This window comes from Nuphar pumila, chromosome 9 (genome assembly GCF_984573655.1).
Source record: "Nuphar pumila chromosome 9, dmNupPumi1.hap1.1, whole genome shotgun sequence".
In the NCBI taxonomy this organism is placed as follows: domain Eukaryota; kingdom Viridiplantae; phylum Streptophyta; class Magnoliopsida; order Nymphaeales; family Nymphaeaceae; genus Nuphar; species Nuphar pumila.
In genome coordinates, this window is record NC_143257.1 from 125,898,954 (window position 1) to 125,916,092 (window position 17,139).

Below are 17,139 nucleotides of genomic sequence, written 5' to 3' on the forward strand. Positions count from 1 at the left end.
GTGCACTTTTAGTGTCAATGGGTCAAAGTGAGAGAATGTTGGACATATGGATTGAGTCCAACCCATTAGGTGACCCGGTATGACATTAAAAGTATAATGGAGTAGTGGGTTGCATAGTGAAGGACAGTTAATGCTATTAAGAGAGGAGGTTACGTGAATGTGGATGTCTACATTCATTGTATTCCCTCTCCTTGCCCTACTATATAAAGTGGAGGCTGGACAATGTATGATGAGAGACATTGTCATTCAACCTCAGCCTTGCCTACATTTAATACCGTGGGCTTAGGGTCTTGCTCATCGTTGACTTTAGGCCTGGGCTCATCGTGGGTGTTGATAGGAGAACGCCGAATACTCTGCACGCGCTCTATGACAAATACTGGTACGCTTTCTGTGTTTGTTTTACAAAAATCACAACATTCAGTTCAACCAAACCTTATCTTTGCATGTAACAGGGAGGGGCCAAGATTCTTAGAATAATTCCCTGGTAAAGCTAATTGTGTAGAGCACACTGAATTTGAAGTAGCCTTTTATGTCTACCAGCTTTGTTAAGACTTTGTTTTGGTGAAGATACTATTATCTTGACAAGCAGCGTGTGCTTTGTTTTCCCCAAAACAGGCTTTTATATCAATATCTTTAACATCTTCAAGTTTGAGGCAAAATTGGCAATTTTATGTTTTACAGTTTTAGTGTTCAAATTATATGCAGTGGCGCTGCATGATAGCCACCGTCTTGGCATTTATCAGGATAGGCGTCTGACGGTACGACATTTATGACAAATGCTTGTTACTAAAGCTAAGCGGTTTGACTTGTACATCAATTATTACAGACAGCGGGGATCCCCTAATGGACTGATATTGTCCAGTCAAATTTTGTACTATCCCGTAAATAAATTCTTTCACTAAATCTATTTTTTTCATAACAAATTGTTAGCGCTACACTCTCAAGCATTTTAGTACAGCGACTCTGTGCCCTTTGTGTTCATTCGAGTTTTAGGACTTTGTTTGAGTGAAGACTCTGTATTTAGTGCTTTTTTTCTTTTGGTACGAAACCCATCTGAGAGAAGCTCAAGAATTTGGCTTTGCTCTTCTTGTTGGCATGGCGGTTGTTTTCCTTCTGTTATTGAGTGAATTGATAGGTGCTGGTTCTGTTTTCAGGCTGTTGGTCTCTCCTGAGGTTCGAAGATGAATGCTTTAGCTGCCACCAGTCGGAATTTCAAGCAAGCGTCTCGTATCTTAGGGTTAGATTCCAAGCTAGAAAAGAGTCTGCTCATCCCTTTCAGGGAGATCAAGGTAGCATATAAGCGTGAGGAGAAAAAGAAAAACCCACCTTGGTGTTTTTGATATTTATGGAGAGGAGTTTTCATCTCTCTCTCTCTCTCTCTCTCTCTCTCTCTCTCTCTCTCTCTCTGTAACATATTAATTGAGAGGAGAAAAAAAGAAAAAGAAAAAACCACCTTGGTGTTTTTGAGATTTATGGGGAGCAGTTTTGATCTCTCTCTAAAATCGGGTTTGCACTTTCATGGGAGAGATGAGCCTTATATCCATTTTATGAGATTTCAGATGATAGTAAGTGTGATCCACTGAGTGATCATCACGATGGTCGAAAGAATGGAAATATTTTATTAGAAGCACGCTGCCTAGATCATTGCAGTTTTGTGTTTCTTTGGATGGATTAAGAAATCTGTATGGCTGAAATGCAGGAGGGTGGTTTAACATACAGAGAGAATTTCGTTAGGGAATATTTCTTCCGCTCTGTTGTTATCTTGTTGTTGGTGTCTTTAATAACTGTGCCCCTTGATTTGTGCATTTCAATGGCTTATGTTGGTTTACGTTGTTTGAAGTCTCACTATAGATGGATGATCCCAGGTTGAATGTAGTATTCCCATGGACGATGGCACATTGGCATCTTACGTTGGTTTCAGGGTGCAACATGATAATGCTAGAGGACCCATGAAGGGAGGGATAAGATACCATCCAGAGGTTTGTCGATAGTCTCTTCCTTTTACTTGCCTTGAAAACAAATGAGCAAAATTCCCCTGTTTCCCCCTATTGTAGTTTAGAGGTTGGAGCTGTACTGTAAGTCCAACTAGAAGGGCCTGCTTAGTTTTGATTAAGTTGCTGTCTTCCTAGAGATATTCCATTCCGATAGTTCGTTAATAGACTGCCTCTCATTGGATTTCAGAAATTGCATGAGCGTTGCACTGTTGGATCTGTTTTGCTGTTCCCAAGTCAGGAAAGGATTTTTTTTTTTTGCATGTTGCAGGTTGATCCAGATGAGGTGAATGCTCTAGCACAGCTAATGACATGGAAGACGGCGGTTGCAAACATACCTTATGGAGGAGCAAAAGGTGGTATAGGCTGTGATCCTGGTGAATTAAGTGTCTCTGAGTTGGAGCGTCTCACACGAGTTTTCACTCAAAAAATTCATGATCTGATTGGGGTTAACACGGATGTTCCTGCACCTGATATGGGAACCAATGCTCAGGTTTGTATGGTTGGATAATTCCATTTTATAGTGTAAAAAAAAGAGAGAAAGAATTGCTAATTTTCTCTTCTTTTCTTTTTGATTGTTGAGCAGTACAGATTAATAACCAAAAATGTTGTTGACTTCAAGATTTATAATGATGTCTGGTATGAAAATTTTACCAAGTGACTGATGGTTGGAATGTGTTGAACAGACAATGGCCTGGATTCTAGATGAATACTCAAAATTCCATGGCTACTCACCTGCAGTTGTGACAGGAAAACCTGTTGTAAGTGTGATTTTCAACATTCTGGTATTAGAGCATATGAGTGATAAAGATTAAGACTTTCCTGAATTTTACTTGAGTTGTTATATTGGAAATATATGTGCATATCAGGAATTAAACATCTCCATTTAACTTCATTTAGGATCTTGGAGGATCTCTAGGTAGAGAAGCAGCTACTGGCAGAGGGGTCCTCTTTGCTACCGAGGCATTACTTGCTGAGTATGGAAAGGGCATTGCAGATCAACAGTTTGTGATACAGGTGAAGATCCTTTCTTTCCATATCCCTTTAAGCTGTGGAACAATGTAAAGCTGTACAAGAATGGGCATACTTATTAATTATTTTGCATGAACTAAGCATTGAGATAAAACAGGGGAAAGTAATTTTTCTACTAATATAAAATTGTTAGTTTTCTAAGAACTTTTGACATGGAAAAAGGAAACCTACTTCTTTTGGTGGTTGGAGGATAACATGAACCTTGCCATGAAAGGTGAAGCAGAATCAAGGGTGACCAATGTTTGATCAACTGAACATGTGAAACCGCAGGAAATGGGTTCCTACTCCAGATCCATGGATGTAGACAAGAGTTGAATTAAACCAAGGGAAATTTTAATTATGATCCATTTAGGAAATAAACTTGTAGTCTCAAAGTGATGAACACGGAAGCTAGAGGCCGAACAGAAAGTAAGGTTTGTAGGAGTTCCCCAGGCGTAGGCTTTCTATCACGCGAGCTTAAACTCTTGGCTTAATTTCTTCCTTGCCTGCATTTTTCTTGGAACAGATATGGAACCTACCCTAGCTTGTTATTATAAGAGAGTAGTGTACTTGCCTAGTGCAGGACCTTTTACTTGGGATGTAACGCTTTGATTTTGTGTCACAGGGACATGTTAAATAAGGTTGAAATCATGAGTGCTTTTTAATATTTTTGATATTTTCTCTTTTCAATTACTTTTATATTTTGCTTAATGATTTTGACTTTCTTTCGTGTGTGTGTGTCTTTTAAGTACATACTTGAAAAAGTGAATGTTATCTAATAGTAAATATATTTTCATGTAAAATTATCAAATAAATTTTTTGTGAACTAAATATTAAAAAATACATGTCCTCATTCCCTAATATTTATAAAAATTATGTATTTGGGTCTTATGCCCATATTCTATCTGTATCTGCATCCATATGGACCATATCCATGTGACAGGGCAAATATCTCATGATAAACCTCTCACATGGTATCTCTACAAAAGGAAGGTTGAATCAGCACAGATGCCTCTTCTTTGAGAGGCTAAACAGATATGCAGTCATCTCTTCTTTCATCGTAGCATCTTCTTTAGTCTATGGAAGCTTTTGTTGCTGAGTTAGTGGCTTTTATTCCTGCCAAGGTTTGTGTTAGGATGATATTGACAAGAAAAGATTTAGTTTATAACTAATCACCTTAAATTTCATTGTTATTGGATCTCATAGAGAAAACATGTTTGGTTTCCTATTTATTGATCAAGACTACGGCTAGATCTATTAAAACATATGTTTTGAAAGTGAAACATGCTTGTCTGAATGAAAAGAGTGTTAGAATTTTCACCTGTACCTGTATTGAGAAATGATAGAGAGAGAAACGAAGATGAGAATGCAAGAGGGGTCTGCGGCTGTCACGATTTCTAACTTTATATTTATATTTGGATGTACAACATGGGTCTAGATCTATTATAATATCCAGACCCGAAACAAAAGTAACAAAACGTACATACAAGAGATAGCTATGGGTCGGGTTTGGACCCGAACACCTAAAACACCTTTTTCACCCCCCCCCCCCTCAAGTTGATCATGGTTTTGAATCATGAACAACTTGTCTTTAAGCATCCAAAAACAATCTTTTGTCAAGCCCTTTGTAAATATGTCTGCAACTTGTCTTTCAGTGTTGACAAACTCAGGCTCAATCTCTTTTTCTTCAACTTTTTGTCTTACAAAATGTTGGCCAATCTCAATATGCTTAGCACGACTGTGGTGAACTGGATTGAATGACATGTTGAGAGCACTTTGATTATCACACAGCAAGATAGAGCGAGCAATCGTTTCGCCTACTTCAGTTAGGAGATGTTTGACCCACGTAGCTTCGGCAGTAGCTGCAGCCATAGATTTAAACTCTGCCTCAGTGCTTGATATAGCAACAACCTTTTGTTTTCTACTGCTCCAAGAGACTAAATTCCTTCCAATAAAGACACAATATCCTGATGTAGATCTTCGTTCATCGGGATCCCCTACCCAGTCTACATCATAGTATACAGTAAGTTCGCACTCCTTCTTGCCTAACGACTGCGGTGAATATATCAATCTGTCTCCAACGATCCCTTTCAGATATCTAAGTATCCTCTTAACCGCTTCCATATGTTCAGTACGTGGTGCATGCATAAACTGAGACGATTGACTGAATAAACAATATCAGGTCGAGTGAATGTGAGATATTGCAACATTCCTATTAGACTGCGATACCTGGTGGGATTGTCACACAGATCTCCATCATGAGCACTAAGTTTTTGGTGAAGCACACTTGGAGTTCCTAGAGGTTTGCAGTCTTTCATGCCTGCCTTGTTGAGAACATCCACGATATACTTGTGTTGAGTGAGCGTCAAGCCATGAGCCTGGTTATCAACTTCTACACCAAGAAAATAGCGCAGGACACCAAGGTCTTTCATCTTGAACCTCTGACCTAGTAAGTTTTTTACTTCTTGGATGTGAGCTTCAGAGTTCCCTGTGAATGATATCATCAACATAAATTAATAGTATAGTAGTCACATTCTGACTTCTAAAAATAAATAGTGAGTGGTCCAACACGGAACGAGCAAATTCATGTTTTTGAATCTCAAGCGAGAAGCTATCAAACCAAGAGCGAGATGCTTGTTTTAGCCCATAAATACCTCTCTTTAGCATGCACACGTGTTTTGCAATTGTGTTCTTGATATCCAAGGGGTTGTTCCATATAGACTTCCTCCTTCAAATCCCCATGCAAGAATGCATTTTTCACATCAAGCTGACTCAACTTCCATCCATGTTCAACAGCTAGGGAAAGAATAATTCGAATTGTTTCCATTCTCACCACCGAACTGAAGGTCTCATCATAGTCTTGCCCAACTTCTTGAGTGAACCCTTTTGTCACAAGTCTTGCCTTGTATCGTTCAATGGTCCCATCTAGCTTATACTTTATTTTATAGACCCATTTGCATCCGACAACATTTTTGTCAGGTGGTCTGGGAACAACTTCCTAGGTTCCACATTCATGCAATGCCTGCATTTCATCATTCATGGCTTCTACCCATTTGGTAGAAGTGACTGCCTGATAGTACATAGTGGGCTTATCTTCCTTATTGAGTGTAGTTAAAAAAAGCTGAAAATCCAAGGAGAAGTTGTTATAGCTGACCCACCTGTCAATAGGATGTCGTATGCGATTTGATTTCCTGACCTCAAGAGTATGAGAGGGAGTAGGATCGGTGACTGAGACATGATCTGGATGATTTGATGCTTTCGGTCTCTGTCTAGAATAGGAAATGCCTTTGTATTTGCCCGATACGAATGATGGTGCTTCCTCCTCATTCTGCGATCCTGATGTCCCAGTGTTCTCAAACATCTCTTCTTCTTGTTGTACACAATCTGGAGAACAAGCTTCATTGGAACTAACAAAAAGTTCTGAACTCAGCCAAGGATAGTAAACTTCAGTTGTGTTAGGGGACATATTCATTGTGTCGGTACCATGATTAATTTTTTTTTATCAAAGACAACATTTCTTGAGATTCTGATGCGCCTGTTGGTTGGATCATAACACCTATATCCTTTGTAGTCATCTGTGTATCCCACAAACCTACACTTCTGAGCCTTGTCCTGAAACTTGTTTTTCAGGGACTGATCAATATGTACATAACAAATACATCCAAAGACACGCAGATCGTGATAACTAGGGTGAGCTCCAAAAAGATAATAATAAGGAGACTTGTTTTCCAGAACAACCATAGGCAGTCTATTTATCACATGAATGGCAAAATGAAAAGCTTTTGTCCATAGGTTGATGGGAAGATTACTATCATGAAGCATACTCATGGCACTTTCAACAATATGCCTATGTTTTCGCTCAGCAATCCCATTTTGTTGTGGGGTGTGTGGACAGGACACCCTTCTTCCTATTCTGTTATTTTGAAGAAAAGAAATAAAATCACGAGATGAGAACTCCCCACCTCCATCACATTGGAAAAATTGATTGGACTCAGAAAACTGATTTTTAACCAAGGAAAGAAAATTTTGAAACAAAGTGAAGACTTCCGACTTATTTTTTATAAAATATATCCAAGTGTATTGAGAATAGTTATCAATAAAGATCAGGTAGTATCTGCTCCCGGATCCAGAAACAATTGGGGCAGGTCCCCATACATCGGAACAAATTATCTCAAAAGGTTTTGAAGCTCTCTTATTAATGGAATGAAAAGGCAATACATGACTTTTGCATGAAAGACAACTAGGACACTTCTAACCTCTCTCATCCCCATTGAGGCTTTCTTTTGGAATGAGATTATTAGAGACAAGTTTCTCAATAAAATGACTCCCACAATGTCCTAATCGACTATGCCATAAGAATGGCTTATTATATTCAGAAATACTAAAAACATTAGCAGAAGAGGATGAACACGACTCTAATGAAGACTTCGAATCCAGATGAACAGGGCAGACGAAATGACATGGAGCTTCTTCAAAGACATACATATTGCCTCGTCTCTTTCCTTCAGTGAATGTTTTCCTCATGCGTAGGTCCTTGACCTGCACAGAGAAGAGAGTGAATTCCACTGAAGCATTATTATCATCAATAAGTTTGGAAACAGAGACAATATTTTTCTTGATGTCGTGAGCATGAAGAACATCAGAAAGTGTAAGAGTGGAATATGACATGGGAATGACAGTTTTTCCAACATGGGAAACAGGATAGTGGAATCCATCTCCAGTGACAATCTTACTTTTTCCAAAATAAGGAATAAGATTAGAAAGTTTACCTGCATCGCCTGTCACATGAGTCGCTGCCCTTGAGTCGACAAACCAAGTGCCTTCATCACTCTGTTTCAATTTCAACTCTGAGAAGGCGGATATCAGCAGATCTTTAATCTCTCCACTGTCTCTGATATTTGTGAACTTTCTTTTGGTTTCTGTCTGTGGACCCTTTCCTTTATTCTCTGGATTATGCCAACAATTCGCCTTGATATACCCCCTTTTGTTACAAAGGAAGCAAGTGGGGATGGATCTTTGTCCTTGCGCATGAGCTAACATATTGGGAGTGGGAAGCAGACCACGTCCTCCGTGTCCACCTCGCCCTTGTCCTCCTTGTCCTTGTCCTCTACCATAAGTCACTCCTGTGGCAAAAACTTCTTGGGAATTTGTGTGAATGTGAGTTTCTTCAGAGAAACCCTTCAGAGTCATTTCATATTGAATCAATTTAGCTCGTAGCTCATCAAAGGTAGGAAGGACATGGAGGCACAATAGTGAAGTGACTATCATATTGTAGTCAGATCCTAATCCACTCAGAGTTTGTTGCACCATGTCATTGTCACTTACCGCACATCCTATAACTGCAAGCTGATATGTGATAATCTTTATCTTGTTTAAATATTCCATGATGGTCATGGAATCTTTTCTTAGCAACTGAAATTCTCTTTTGAGAAAAACCATCCTCGCTCGTGAAACCTGCGAATACGTCTGAACCAGTCGCTCCCAGAGTTGTAGTGTTGTACAATTGTTAGGGATGGCAACAAGAACCTCTTGAGACAGGGTTGAAGTGATGTATGCAACAACTGATTGATCTTTCATTTTCAAGTTGAGAAATTCTACATTTTTGACATACACGATCGAACTTGCCCCTTTATCATCTTTCTCTTTTCTCAGGACAAATTTTGGTGGGACTGGAGTGGTTCCATCCAGGTGACCTAAGAGACCTTGGCTCCTTATAAAAGGAATAATTTGTCTCTTCCAAATCAAGAAGTTTGAGGTATTCAACTTTTCAGAAACGAGTTGGTTGAGAAAACTTGAAGAAAGATTTGATGGAGAGGAATAAGGATCCATTGAGAATGAAAATCAACAAGAGTGTTCACGAAATGCTCAGCCCCCCCCCTTTTTTTTGATGAACAAAAGATCGCAGGCTGTCAGATTTAGAGAATAGAGAGACTGAACCTTTTTCTATACACTCCAAAAAATGAGATTGACGTGATGAAAAATACTTTTACACGTTAGATGTATTTTCAGACAAGTATAGAAATGGATAATCAAGTAAATTGCACAGCAAAACAATAAAGAATCACGAGAAAAGTTGTAATATTCGAATATGCAAAGGTAGATTCGTGGAGGAGATTGGGCAAAAGGAAGATCAAACAAATAGTACCAACAAAAGAGATCAAGCAGATAATATTAAACGAAAACAGATTTGAATTAGCAATCGTGATTGGTTTGGTGTTTCACGTGAATCGATTTCAGCGATTCACGTGAAATATTGTCACCCCTTTTTCACGGTCTGGGTTCACGTGAACAGGATTCACGTGAATCTCAGATCCACTAGAATATAAAACTCACGCGAGATGTGGGTACACAGGAAATTTCAGAAAGAGGGGAAGAATGAGAGAGGAAGAAAAGAAATGAAGAAGAATAGAAGAGTAGAAAGGGAAAGAACGAAAAACCTCAAATTTCTGATCATCACACCTGTCGGAATCCTCTTCGGCCTTTAGATGGATCTCTGCTCTGATACTATGTTAGAATTTCCACTTGTACCTGTATTGAGAAAGGAGAGAGAGAGAGAAACGAAGAAGAGAATGCAAGAGGGGTCTGCGGCTGTCACGATTTCTGTGTTAAAGAAATTGTGACCTAACTTTATATTTATATTTGGATGTACAACATGGGTCTGGATCTATTATAATATCCAGACCCGAAACAAAAGTAACAAAACGTACATACAAGAGATAGCTGTGGGTCAGGTTTGGATAGCTGTGGGTCGGGTTTGGACCCAAACACCTAAAACACCTTTTTCAAAGAGGTTTTCCACAGGAAGATGATAGGTGTCTCTTGGTGGTTTCTACGCAGTTTTGCTGCACTATGCTGGTGCAATGTTGTCAGTTTTCAACTTAATCGTAATTTATTTTCATGATGAATCACGAAGATTGTTAGAGGAATGAAAAAAAAAAGTAGAGCTAACATCATGAAGTTCATCCAACTCTAATCCAGTGCTTCTCTATTCATGTGAATAGTCACTTACACTTGCTGATCACATGACACATTGATACCGGGAGTAACTGAGGTCATCTTTCACAATTACTTTTTTCACATTGTTGGACAGGAGGATTTGATCAATAAGTGGTATTCACATTTATTGGCATGCTACTACCTTTTGTTTTTCGTACATACTAGCTGCTATTGGAGCTGGAAAGACCAAAAGATAGCATGTATTACCCCGTGAGATGTAACAGCACTTGGATAGATATATGCATGGTGGTGCAAATAGGCTTGGAATTACTGAAAACAATGTCATTTCTTCCTATTTATGTTACCTGATAGACTCCTACATTCTTTCTGCACTAATATGCGCATAGTTCCTGTGTATTCCAATTACTCGCTGGGATATGTTAGAGGAATATCTAGACTGAACAAGACAACTGATAGATCTAGTTTTTCTATCCTTGCTTTCTCATTGTTCCTGAATTCTGCTTTAAAATATTATTCCTGGATTACTATATGATATATACATTTATAGGATTGCTATGAAATTCTAGGGATTTGGAAATGTGGGTTCCACGGCAGCTCAATTTATTAGTGAAAAAGGAGGTAAGATAGTTGCAGTAAGCGATATCACTAGAGCCATAAAGAACAGCAGTGGTCTTGATATCCCAAGACTGCTCAAGTATTCAAAAGAACATCGTGGAATCAAAGGATTTGATGGGGGAGATTCAATAGACCCCAAGATGTTATTGGTGGAAGATTGTGATGTCCTCATTCCAGCTGCTCTTGGGGGTGTTATTAACAGGTTTTCTATCATTTCCTTTCTGTCTTAGGTTTTGTTTTTAGGAAAATCTACCAAATTTTGGCTGTCCATGATATTGTCAGAGTAACATGTTTCTTGTAGTCCCCTATATGATTGCAATTGTTATTTTTGAGCAGGGAAAATGCTAATGAAATAAAGGCCAAATTCATTATTGAAGCAGCTAACCATCCAACTGATCCGGATGCTGATGAGGTACCCCTCGTATCCATCTGCTTAACTACATGAGCTCAATCTTGAAACAGTTTGTTCACATGTTGATGATAATTATGGATTTTTAGCTTTGCAATTGTCTTAAGTGTGCCCTATATTCTTTTTGTTCTTTCATACTACGATATCAGCATCTTCATTTTGATGCAGATTTTAGCAAAAAAAGGTGTCATCATCCTGCCTGACATATTTGCAAACTCTGGTGGAGTTACCGTGAGTTACTTTGAGTGGGTTCAGGTAAATCCTGAGAGCAACATTTTCTGCTCCAATTCTAATCTAGGAAAGGAAGGTAGATAAATGAGAGAAGCACATTGGCTGCAGTTCTTCATGAACTGCAATGCTGTGTGTGTGTGTGTGTGTGTGTGTGAAAAGGATAACAAAAAAATATCTCAGATTTTGGTGATTCTGCACCTGATATCCACCTCAAACAGGTATATAGCGGCCTCCAGTTAGGGGTCTCATAATTGTCCCATGTAGTTTTAATTTGTTTATGTGTGCATGTTATGTCTTCCTGATCTTTTTGAGAAGTGGCCTCTCTTTTGATTTTCTCCTTGTACACTTGCTTTCAGAACATTCAAGGATTCATGTGGGAGGAGCAGAAGGTGAACTGTGAACTGAAGAATTACATGACAAAAGGATTCAGTCACATAAAAGAGATGTGTAAGACCCATAATTGTGATCTACGGATGGGAGCCTTCACCCTTGGAGTTAACCGTGTTGCTCGAGCGACTGTTCTCAGAGGCTGGCAGGCTTGAGAAACTGTTTTTTTTTTCTCTTTTTTGTTTTCTCCACATGAGCAAGCTGAACTTAAAAACCTTTTGCCTACAAGAGTATGGGAAATAAATGCGGTCTTATTCTCTGAGTTTTGTTTCTCACTGGTTTTTTGTTGTCAATGAACCAAGATTTGGATCTCTCTCTCTCTCTCTCTCTCTCTCTCTCTCTCTCTCTCTCTCTCTCTCTCTCACGCACCCATGTCCATGCATACACAGAGATCTTGGCTCTAGACCAAGTTGAGAATGGAGTCAAGGCAACTGGGCTTGTCTATGAATGACCAAGTGGAGAAGGACCAAACATCAATCTTTCTTAGGAATCATCTACTTGACCAAGCTTAGGTCCTCTAAACAAATGGCAAAAAAGGTCAGCCGCTCGGTGAGCATTTTAGCAATCTAGGAAATCTTCACAAAAGATTTGAACTTGAAAGAACCTGGGAACTCGAAAACTGGAAAATTTTTACTACACCCAAATTTCAGTATCTCGAATCTTCGAAGAACCTGGAGTTCTTGTCATGAAGCCACTTTTCACCTAAACCATTTGGGGTAGGAAAAAAAAAACTTTTTACCAGATTTTAAAATTGTCCCCTATGGCGCAATTGTCAAGTGCTGGAAACATTAGCTCAATTTTAACAGAAACTTGTTGCCAAAAAGCAAAAGGTTAGGGACCAATACCCATCCTCAGCACTCCAAAGGGCACGGACTGCAAAGAGTGGCCTTTTTTTCTTTTTCCTAATGGTTGCATACCCTTTCAAACACTTTTTCCGGACACAATTGGCTTTACTTTCCTAGGCGACAAACATGCCATTAGAAGTGAAATTTAAATCTGGTGCAGAGGAATAATAGCTAAACCATTGGAGTTGCATTATCTTAACCGAGAGTTCTCGGGTTAAAATCCTGTTTGGCGAATCCCAAAATGTAGCTACCCCGACCAAAAAAGAAGAAAATGAAGCAATAAGAAAGGTCAGGATGGCTTTGGCTGTAAGATTCACTGAACAGAGCTCTGCAGAATATTGATTCAACAAGAGAGACCATGCATTGCTAGAACAACAAAAGCGCCTCTCCGAGGCCTGGACCATTGCACACTGCAAGAGAACAGGCGCAAGGCATATCAAATGAACTACTGTGAATGTCGTAAGTTCCTCTTTCAGGTTTAAGCCGCAATAAACGTTGCAGAATGAGAACAGAGACAGAAAAGTTGAGCATGAAAAAAACTATAATGAACTTTTTATGATCTCCCGCGGCCCCTTCCACCACCACCTCGTCCACCACCTCTAAAAAAGCCAGCTCTGCCTCCTCTAGGAGCACCCCTTCCACGGAATCCACCACCACGTCCCCCACCACGAGGACCACCTCTTCCTCCACGGCCACCACCTCTGGCATATGCTTGTGGCTGCCCCCTGTGATGCGTGCAGGACAAAAGAAGATATCAAATAGAGGAATACAAATAACAGGAACTATCACAATGCTCAGAAACAGCCCAAATTCATGGATCGGAGATATCTCAAGCTAAGCAGAAAGTCTATCAGCCAATACGATTTCCAAATTCCAAACCATGCAATTTGAACCCAAAGTTTTGTTAGAGTTTTGACATTTTCAATCAGTAAAAAATGGGTGCTCAACTGCTGTAACTACAGGTTCAGGCTTTCATCAAGTTGGGTTAGTTGGTGAAAACCAAATCGCTTTAACCAGCCTTCTTCAAAACATAAACATTGAATGGCAACAAGTCAACATCACCACATAACTAAAGTAATAAAGGATTGCATACCAGCTACAAACAGAACAGAAAGATAAATATCAATACAAGTATCACTATTGCGACAGATGCCAAGCTTGAGACATCTAACATTATACAGTTATGCAGAATATTCTACATGCATTCCCATTATATATGATATATTTATATTGTGCTAGGAGTCTAGGCATAAAAACAGTTAGTCACATGATACCTTTAAGATCTTTAGATACAGTATGAGCTTATGTATAAGGTATTGCAGGAAGTCCCAGTAAAAGTTCATTGGTGCACAATAACCTCCATACCCAAGTAATCTAGTTCATAACCATCAGGTTTGCAGAAAGAGAGTTGCCAAATACCAGGGACCTCAGTATCCACTCTAGGACAGCTTGAACCGTAAAGGCCAAAGCATGTTGGGGTATGTTGTATCAAGCATCATACATAAAACTTTCATTATTCTGTGAGCCAGACCCTAAAGTAGGTGGACCAAACAGAATAATGCTGTATACAAATAGAATATAAAAGATGATAATATAGCCTCCTCCCAACTGTAAGATGAGGCAGCATAATGTTGTCTTAGTTGGACTGGATATTGTACCATCAGAAAGGATTCCAGACATGCATTCATAAAGTTTAAACTGTACATGTTTGTGAATATGAAACACTATCTCAGACCATGAATCCGCATAACACATCCTTTAGGAGTTAAGCCGGTTCTTATGTAAGGAGGTTCAAGTAAAAACTTGCGCACCAAGGTGCTCATTTTTGAGAACACAAACACTTGGCGCTTCCAACCAATAAGAATGGTTAATGGAGTTATTGACTTACATGATAAAAGCATGGGTTACAATTTACCACTACTCTAATAAGAAAAGTTATATTTGACTGCAGTGGAGAAAGCAATTTGACAAGAATAATGATGCAAAATATAGTACATGATGCAGCCTTAGAATAGACAAAAGTATAGTGGTTTCTACGATGAAACAGATCAGGCCGCCTTCATTAAGCAAACACATCAAATAATTCTGGAGGATAGCTCAAAAGGAAACGTGAATGACAAAGGCAACATAACCATGGAATGCCTTTTGCATTGGCCCAATGGAGAGAGGGTTAAGTAGAGGTTTCTTTGATAAAAGGGATTAGGCCACATTCGTCGAGCAAGCACATTGATTAATTCTGGAGGACAACTCAAAAATAATCGTGGATGACGAAGGCAACATAACCATAAAACCTTTTGCATCGGCCCAACAGTGAAATTGTTGAAGGCATGATGTTTGAGGACGTCAACCAGTGCAGAGATTTTTCGAGGAGCTACGTGACCAAAGAAATTTGCAAGGTGAAGATGGCACTCAGCAGCCCGCAACGGGTGACAATGGTTTCTGTACGACACTTTGAGTGAAATGCAGAAAGGGGTTTGACTAGAGTTATGAAGCAAACTATAGTACAGGATGCCGTTTTGGAAGTTGATTCCCAAGTACTGAACTAGAGATTAAGGAGAGGAAAGGACAAAGGAAGAAATCGAAGACATGATTGTTTCAGATGGAATGTCAGAATTTTTATGGGTTTGGAGGACTATTTTAAGTACAACCTTCAATTTAATAGTTGATTGTTACTGCACATACAATAAATACAGAACTGAATTTCAAATTCACAATTAAAGGTAAAGTAAGCTAAGTAGATTAAAAGTTTAAGATAACGAATGAAAAAAGGTCCTTTCTGATAAGAAAAGGTAGTGTTTTAAGGAAAGAACCCCCTATCGCCCTTCACCCCAACTGTTTCCAGTTTCATACAAGTGTGTGCTGTCATAAGCCTCTCTGTTCAAATCCAACTAGCTAACATGAAAGCATCAAATCCCTAGAGAGAAAAATGGGGTATCAATGCAATTCAATTCCAATTCATATACAGCAGGTTCTGTCCCATAATGCACTCAAACACATACATTCTTGGTTCCAAACAGAGGCGTGAATGAAAAGAACATACTTTGGCTGGGGAAGAAATCTCTGCAAAGGTAATAACTTTGCTGGGTCGATGTAGAACTTATCTCCCTCAGAATACGAAGTAGCAATAATTCCCTCCATCGTCTTAATCGAAAAGTACTACATCTCCAAAAGAAAATCACCAAAACTCCAGTTAGGATAAACCCAACAAAAAATCACAAAAGAAAAAAGAGAATGAAAGAGCACCCACAGCTTCGTTGATGGGACCGAAAATCTCATCTACTTTTCCGATTTGGGTCTTGTTCTGAAGATAAATCGGGGCGTTAAAATACGGAATTTTCTCATTCGTGAGCTTCGTGACCGCGTCTCCCTCGCACGCATGGAGGAAGGAGGAAACCTCTAATTCATTTGAAAAGAAGAAATATCATCATACAAATAACCAAAACACTTAACGCCGACTTTACCAAAACGACATCACAAAGATATCCAACGCACTATATGGATCACAGCGGGGGGGAAAGAAGACCATAAAAGAAGAATAAACGATCTAAGACTGGGGCATCTTAAGATCAACGGAAGTAGAGAAAGGAAGAAAGAAGACCTACCCACGACTTCTTCAGGAGGGCCCTCATCGCGGAATCCGCCACCACCTCCTCTGCCGCCGAAACGGCCACCGCCTCCTCTGCCGCCGCCTCGACCACCTCTGAAACCGCCGCCACCTCGGCCCCCTCTGAAACCGCCTCCGCCTCTAATAGGAGGTCTCATAATGCTAGTTCGTAGAGGAGAAAGCCCCCAGAAATCGCAGAGAAGAAAAGCAGAAGAGAAGTCTCTCTGTCTCTCTCTCTCTCTCTCTCTCTCTCTCTCTCTCTAAAGGGGGAGAGGGAGGTTTAGGGTTTAAACAGTCTCACCCAATTGAAGATCAAATGACCAAAATATCCAAGTGTTCAGTACAAAATGACGATTATACCGTGAAAAATATGAGGAATGGAAAATGTGCTCCAAGCCGTCCATCACAGAGATGGGTGGTCATTAGCATCGTGCTTGAGTCCGTCATCGACCATTCTGTCTTCTTCATGTCAAAATAATGGCTGACTAGCAGCACATATCGCGATAGTTTAAAAAATATCATTAAAATGTTACACTTTTGGTAAAGATAAAAACCATAGTTAAAATCAAGACAAAAATATCAGAATTTTATCTTTTAAAATAGTACAATGAGATTTTATTACGACAAGTATTTTTATTGAATATTCTTATGAACTTGTCTACTTATTTTTACATTTTTAATGTATACTAAAATTTTAAAGTGTACTTATTTTTGCGTATCGATTAACCGAGCTGAGCTCGAATTCAGTTGTTCAAGGTTGAGCCCTTAACAAGTTTTTCTGTTTTCTTATTACATAGAAAAATTACACCTAAAATTTGACAAGCTTAGTGTGCTTAGGGATGTCAATGAATCAAACTTTATCTGATATCTCACCGAATTTGACTCCGTTTAGTGGAATTTGGTAAGCCAAAACTCTATCCGATTATAATAGATTCAGATATGATTTTGATTTTGCTACCAAATCCAACAGATATCCAAATCTGTGTTCATATGTAAAAAGTGGATCTGGTATAAGCTTTTCACCATCCAAATTCAAATCTGAGTTTGAGTCTAATTAACCAACATCCAAATAGTTGAATATGGTATTGA

General features: G+C 39.2%; 2 protein-coding genes across 3 annotated transcripts; one reads left to right on the forward strand and one right to left on the reverse strand.

The window, feature by feature from the left end:
• Positions 1-979: 979 nt before the first annotated feature.
• Positions 980-11,860, forward strand: LOC149829322 (glutamate dehydrogenase 1, mitochondrial-like). 2 transcript variants are annotated; one of them, XM_090017345.1, is made up of 10 exons: positions 980-1,040; positions 1,155-1,289; positions 1,866-1,979; positions 2,263-2,484; positions 2,678-2,752; positions 2,892-3,008; positions 10,526-10,776; positions 10,911-10,986; positions 11,152-11,238; positions 11,571-11,860. In XM_090017345.1, exons 2-10 carry the CDS (start codon positions 1,182-1,184, stop codon positions 11,754-11,756), a joined length of 1,236 nt encoding a protein of 411 aa, XP_089873471.1. In that variant the 5' UTR covers positions 980-1,040; positions 1,155-1,181; the 3' UTR covers positions 11,757-11,860. The 2 variants fall into 2 exon arrangements, with proteins under 2 accessions (XP_089873471.1, XP_089873472.1); XM_090017346.1 differs by lacking the exon at positions 980-1,040 and having other exon boundaries at positions 1,057-1,289.
• A 924-nt stretch (positions 11,861-12,784) lies between these two features.
• On the reverse strand, positions 12,785-16,305 carry LOC149829323 (putative H/ACA ribonucleoprotein complex subunit 1-like protein 1). The gene is made up of 4 exons (XM_090017347.1): positions 16,049-16,305; positions 15,694-15,842; positions 15,487-15,602; positions 12,785-13,171 (listed from the first exon to the last, which is right to left on the reverse strand). The coding sequence occupies exons 1-4, from the start codon at positions 16,206-16,208 to the stop codon at positions 13,000-13,002; spliced, it is 597 nt and encodes a 198-aa protein (XP_089873473.1). The 5' UTR covers positions 16,209-16,305; the 3' UTR covers positions 12,785-12,999.
• Positions 16,306-17,139: the final 834 nt, after the last annotated feature.

Excerpts from the sequence above, each read along its gene's own strand:
- LOC149829322 (XM_090017345.1), top strand. The coding sequence starts at position 1,182 with ATGAATGCTTTAGCTGCCACCAGTCGGAATTTCAAGCAAGCGTCTCGT. Across the intron at positions 1,980-2,262 it reads GGATAAGATACCATCCAGAG|GTTGATCCAGATGAGGTGAA; the intron begins GTTTGTCGATAG and ends TGCATGTTGCAG. Across the intron at positions 2,753-2,891 it reads TTGTGACAGGAAAACCTGTT|GATCTTGGAGGATCTCTAGG; the intron begins GTAAGTGTGATT and ends AACTTCATTTAG.
- LOC149829323 (XM_090017347.1), bottom strand. The coding sequence starts at position 16,208 with ATGAGACCTCCTATTAGAGGCGGAGGCGGTTTCAGAGGGGGCCGAGGT. Across the intron at positions 15,843-16,048 it reads CCCTCCTGAAGAAGTCGTGG|AGGTTTCCTCCTTCCTCCAT; the intron begins GTAGGTCTTCTT and ends CAAATGAATTAG. Across the intron at positions 15,603-15,693 it reads TCGGTCCCATCAACGAAGCT|TACTTTTCGATTAAGACGAT; the intron begins GTGGGTGCTCTT and ends TTGGAGATGTAG.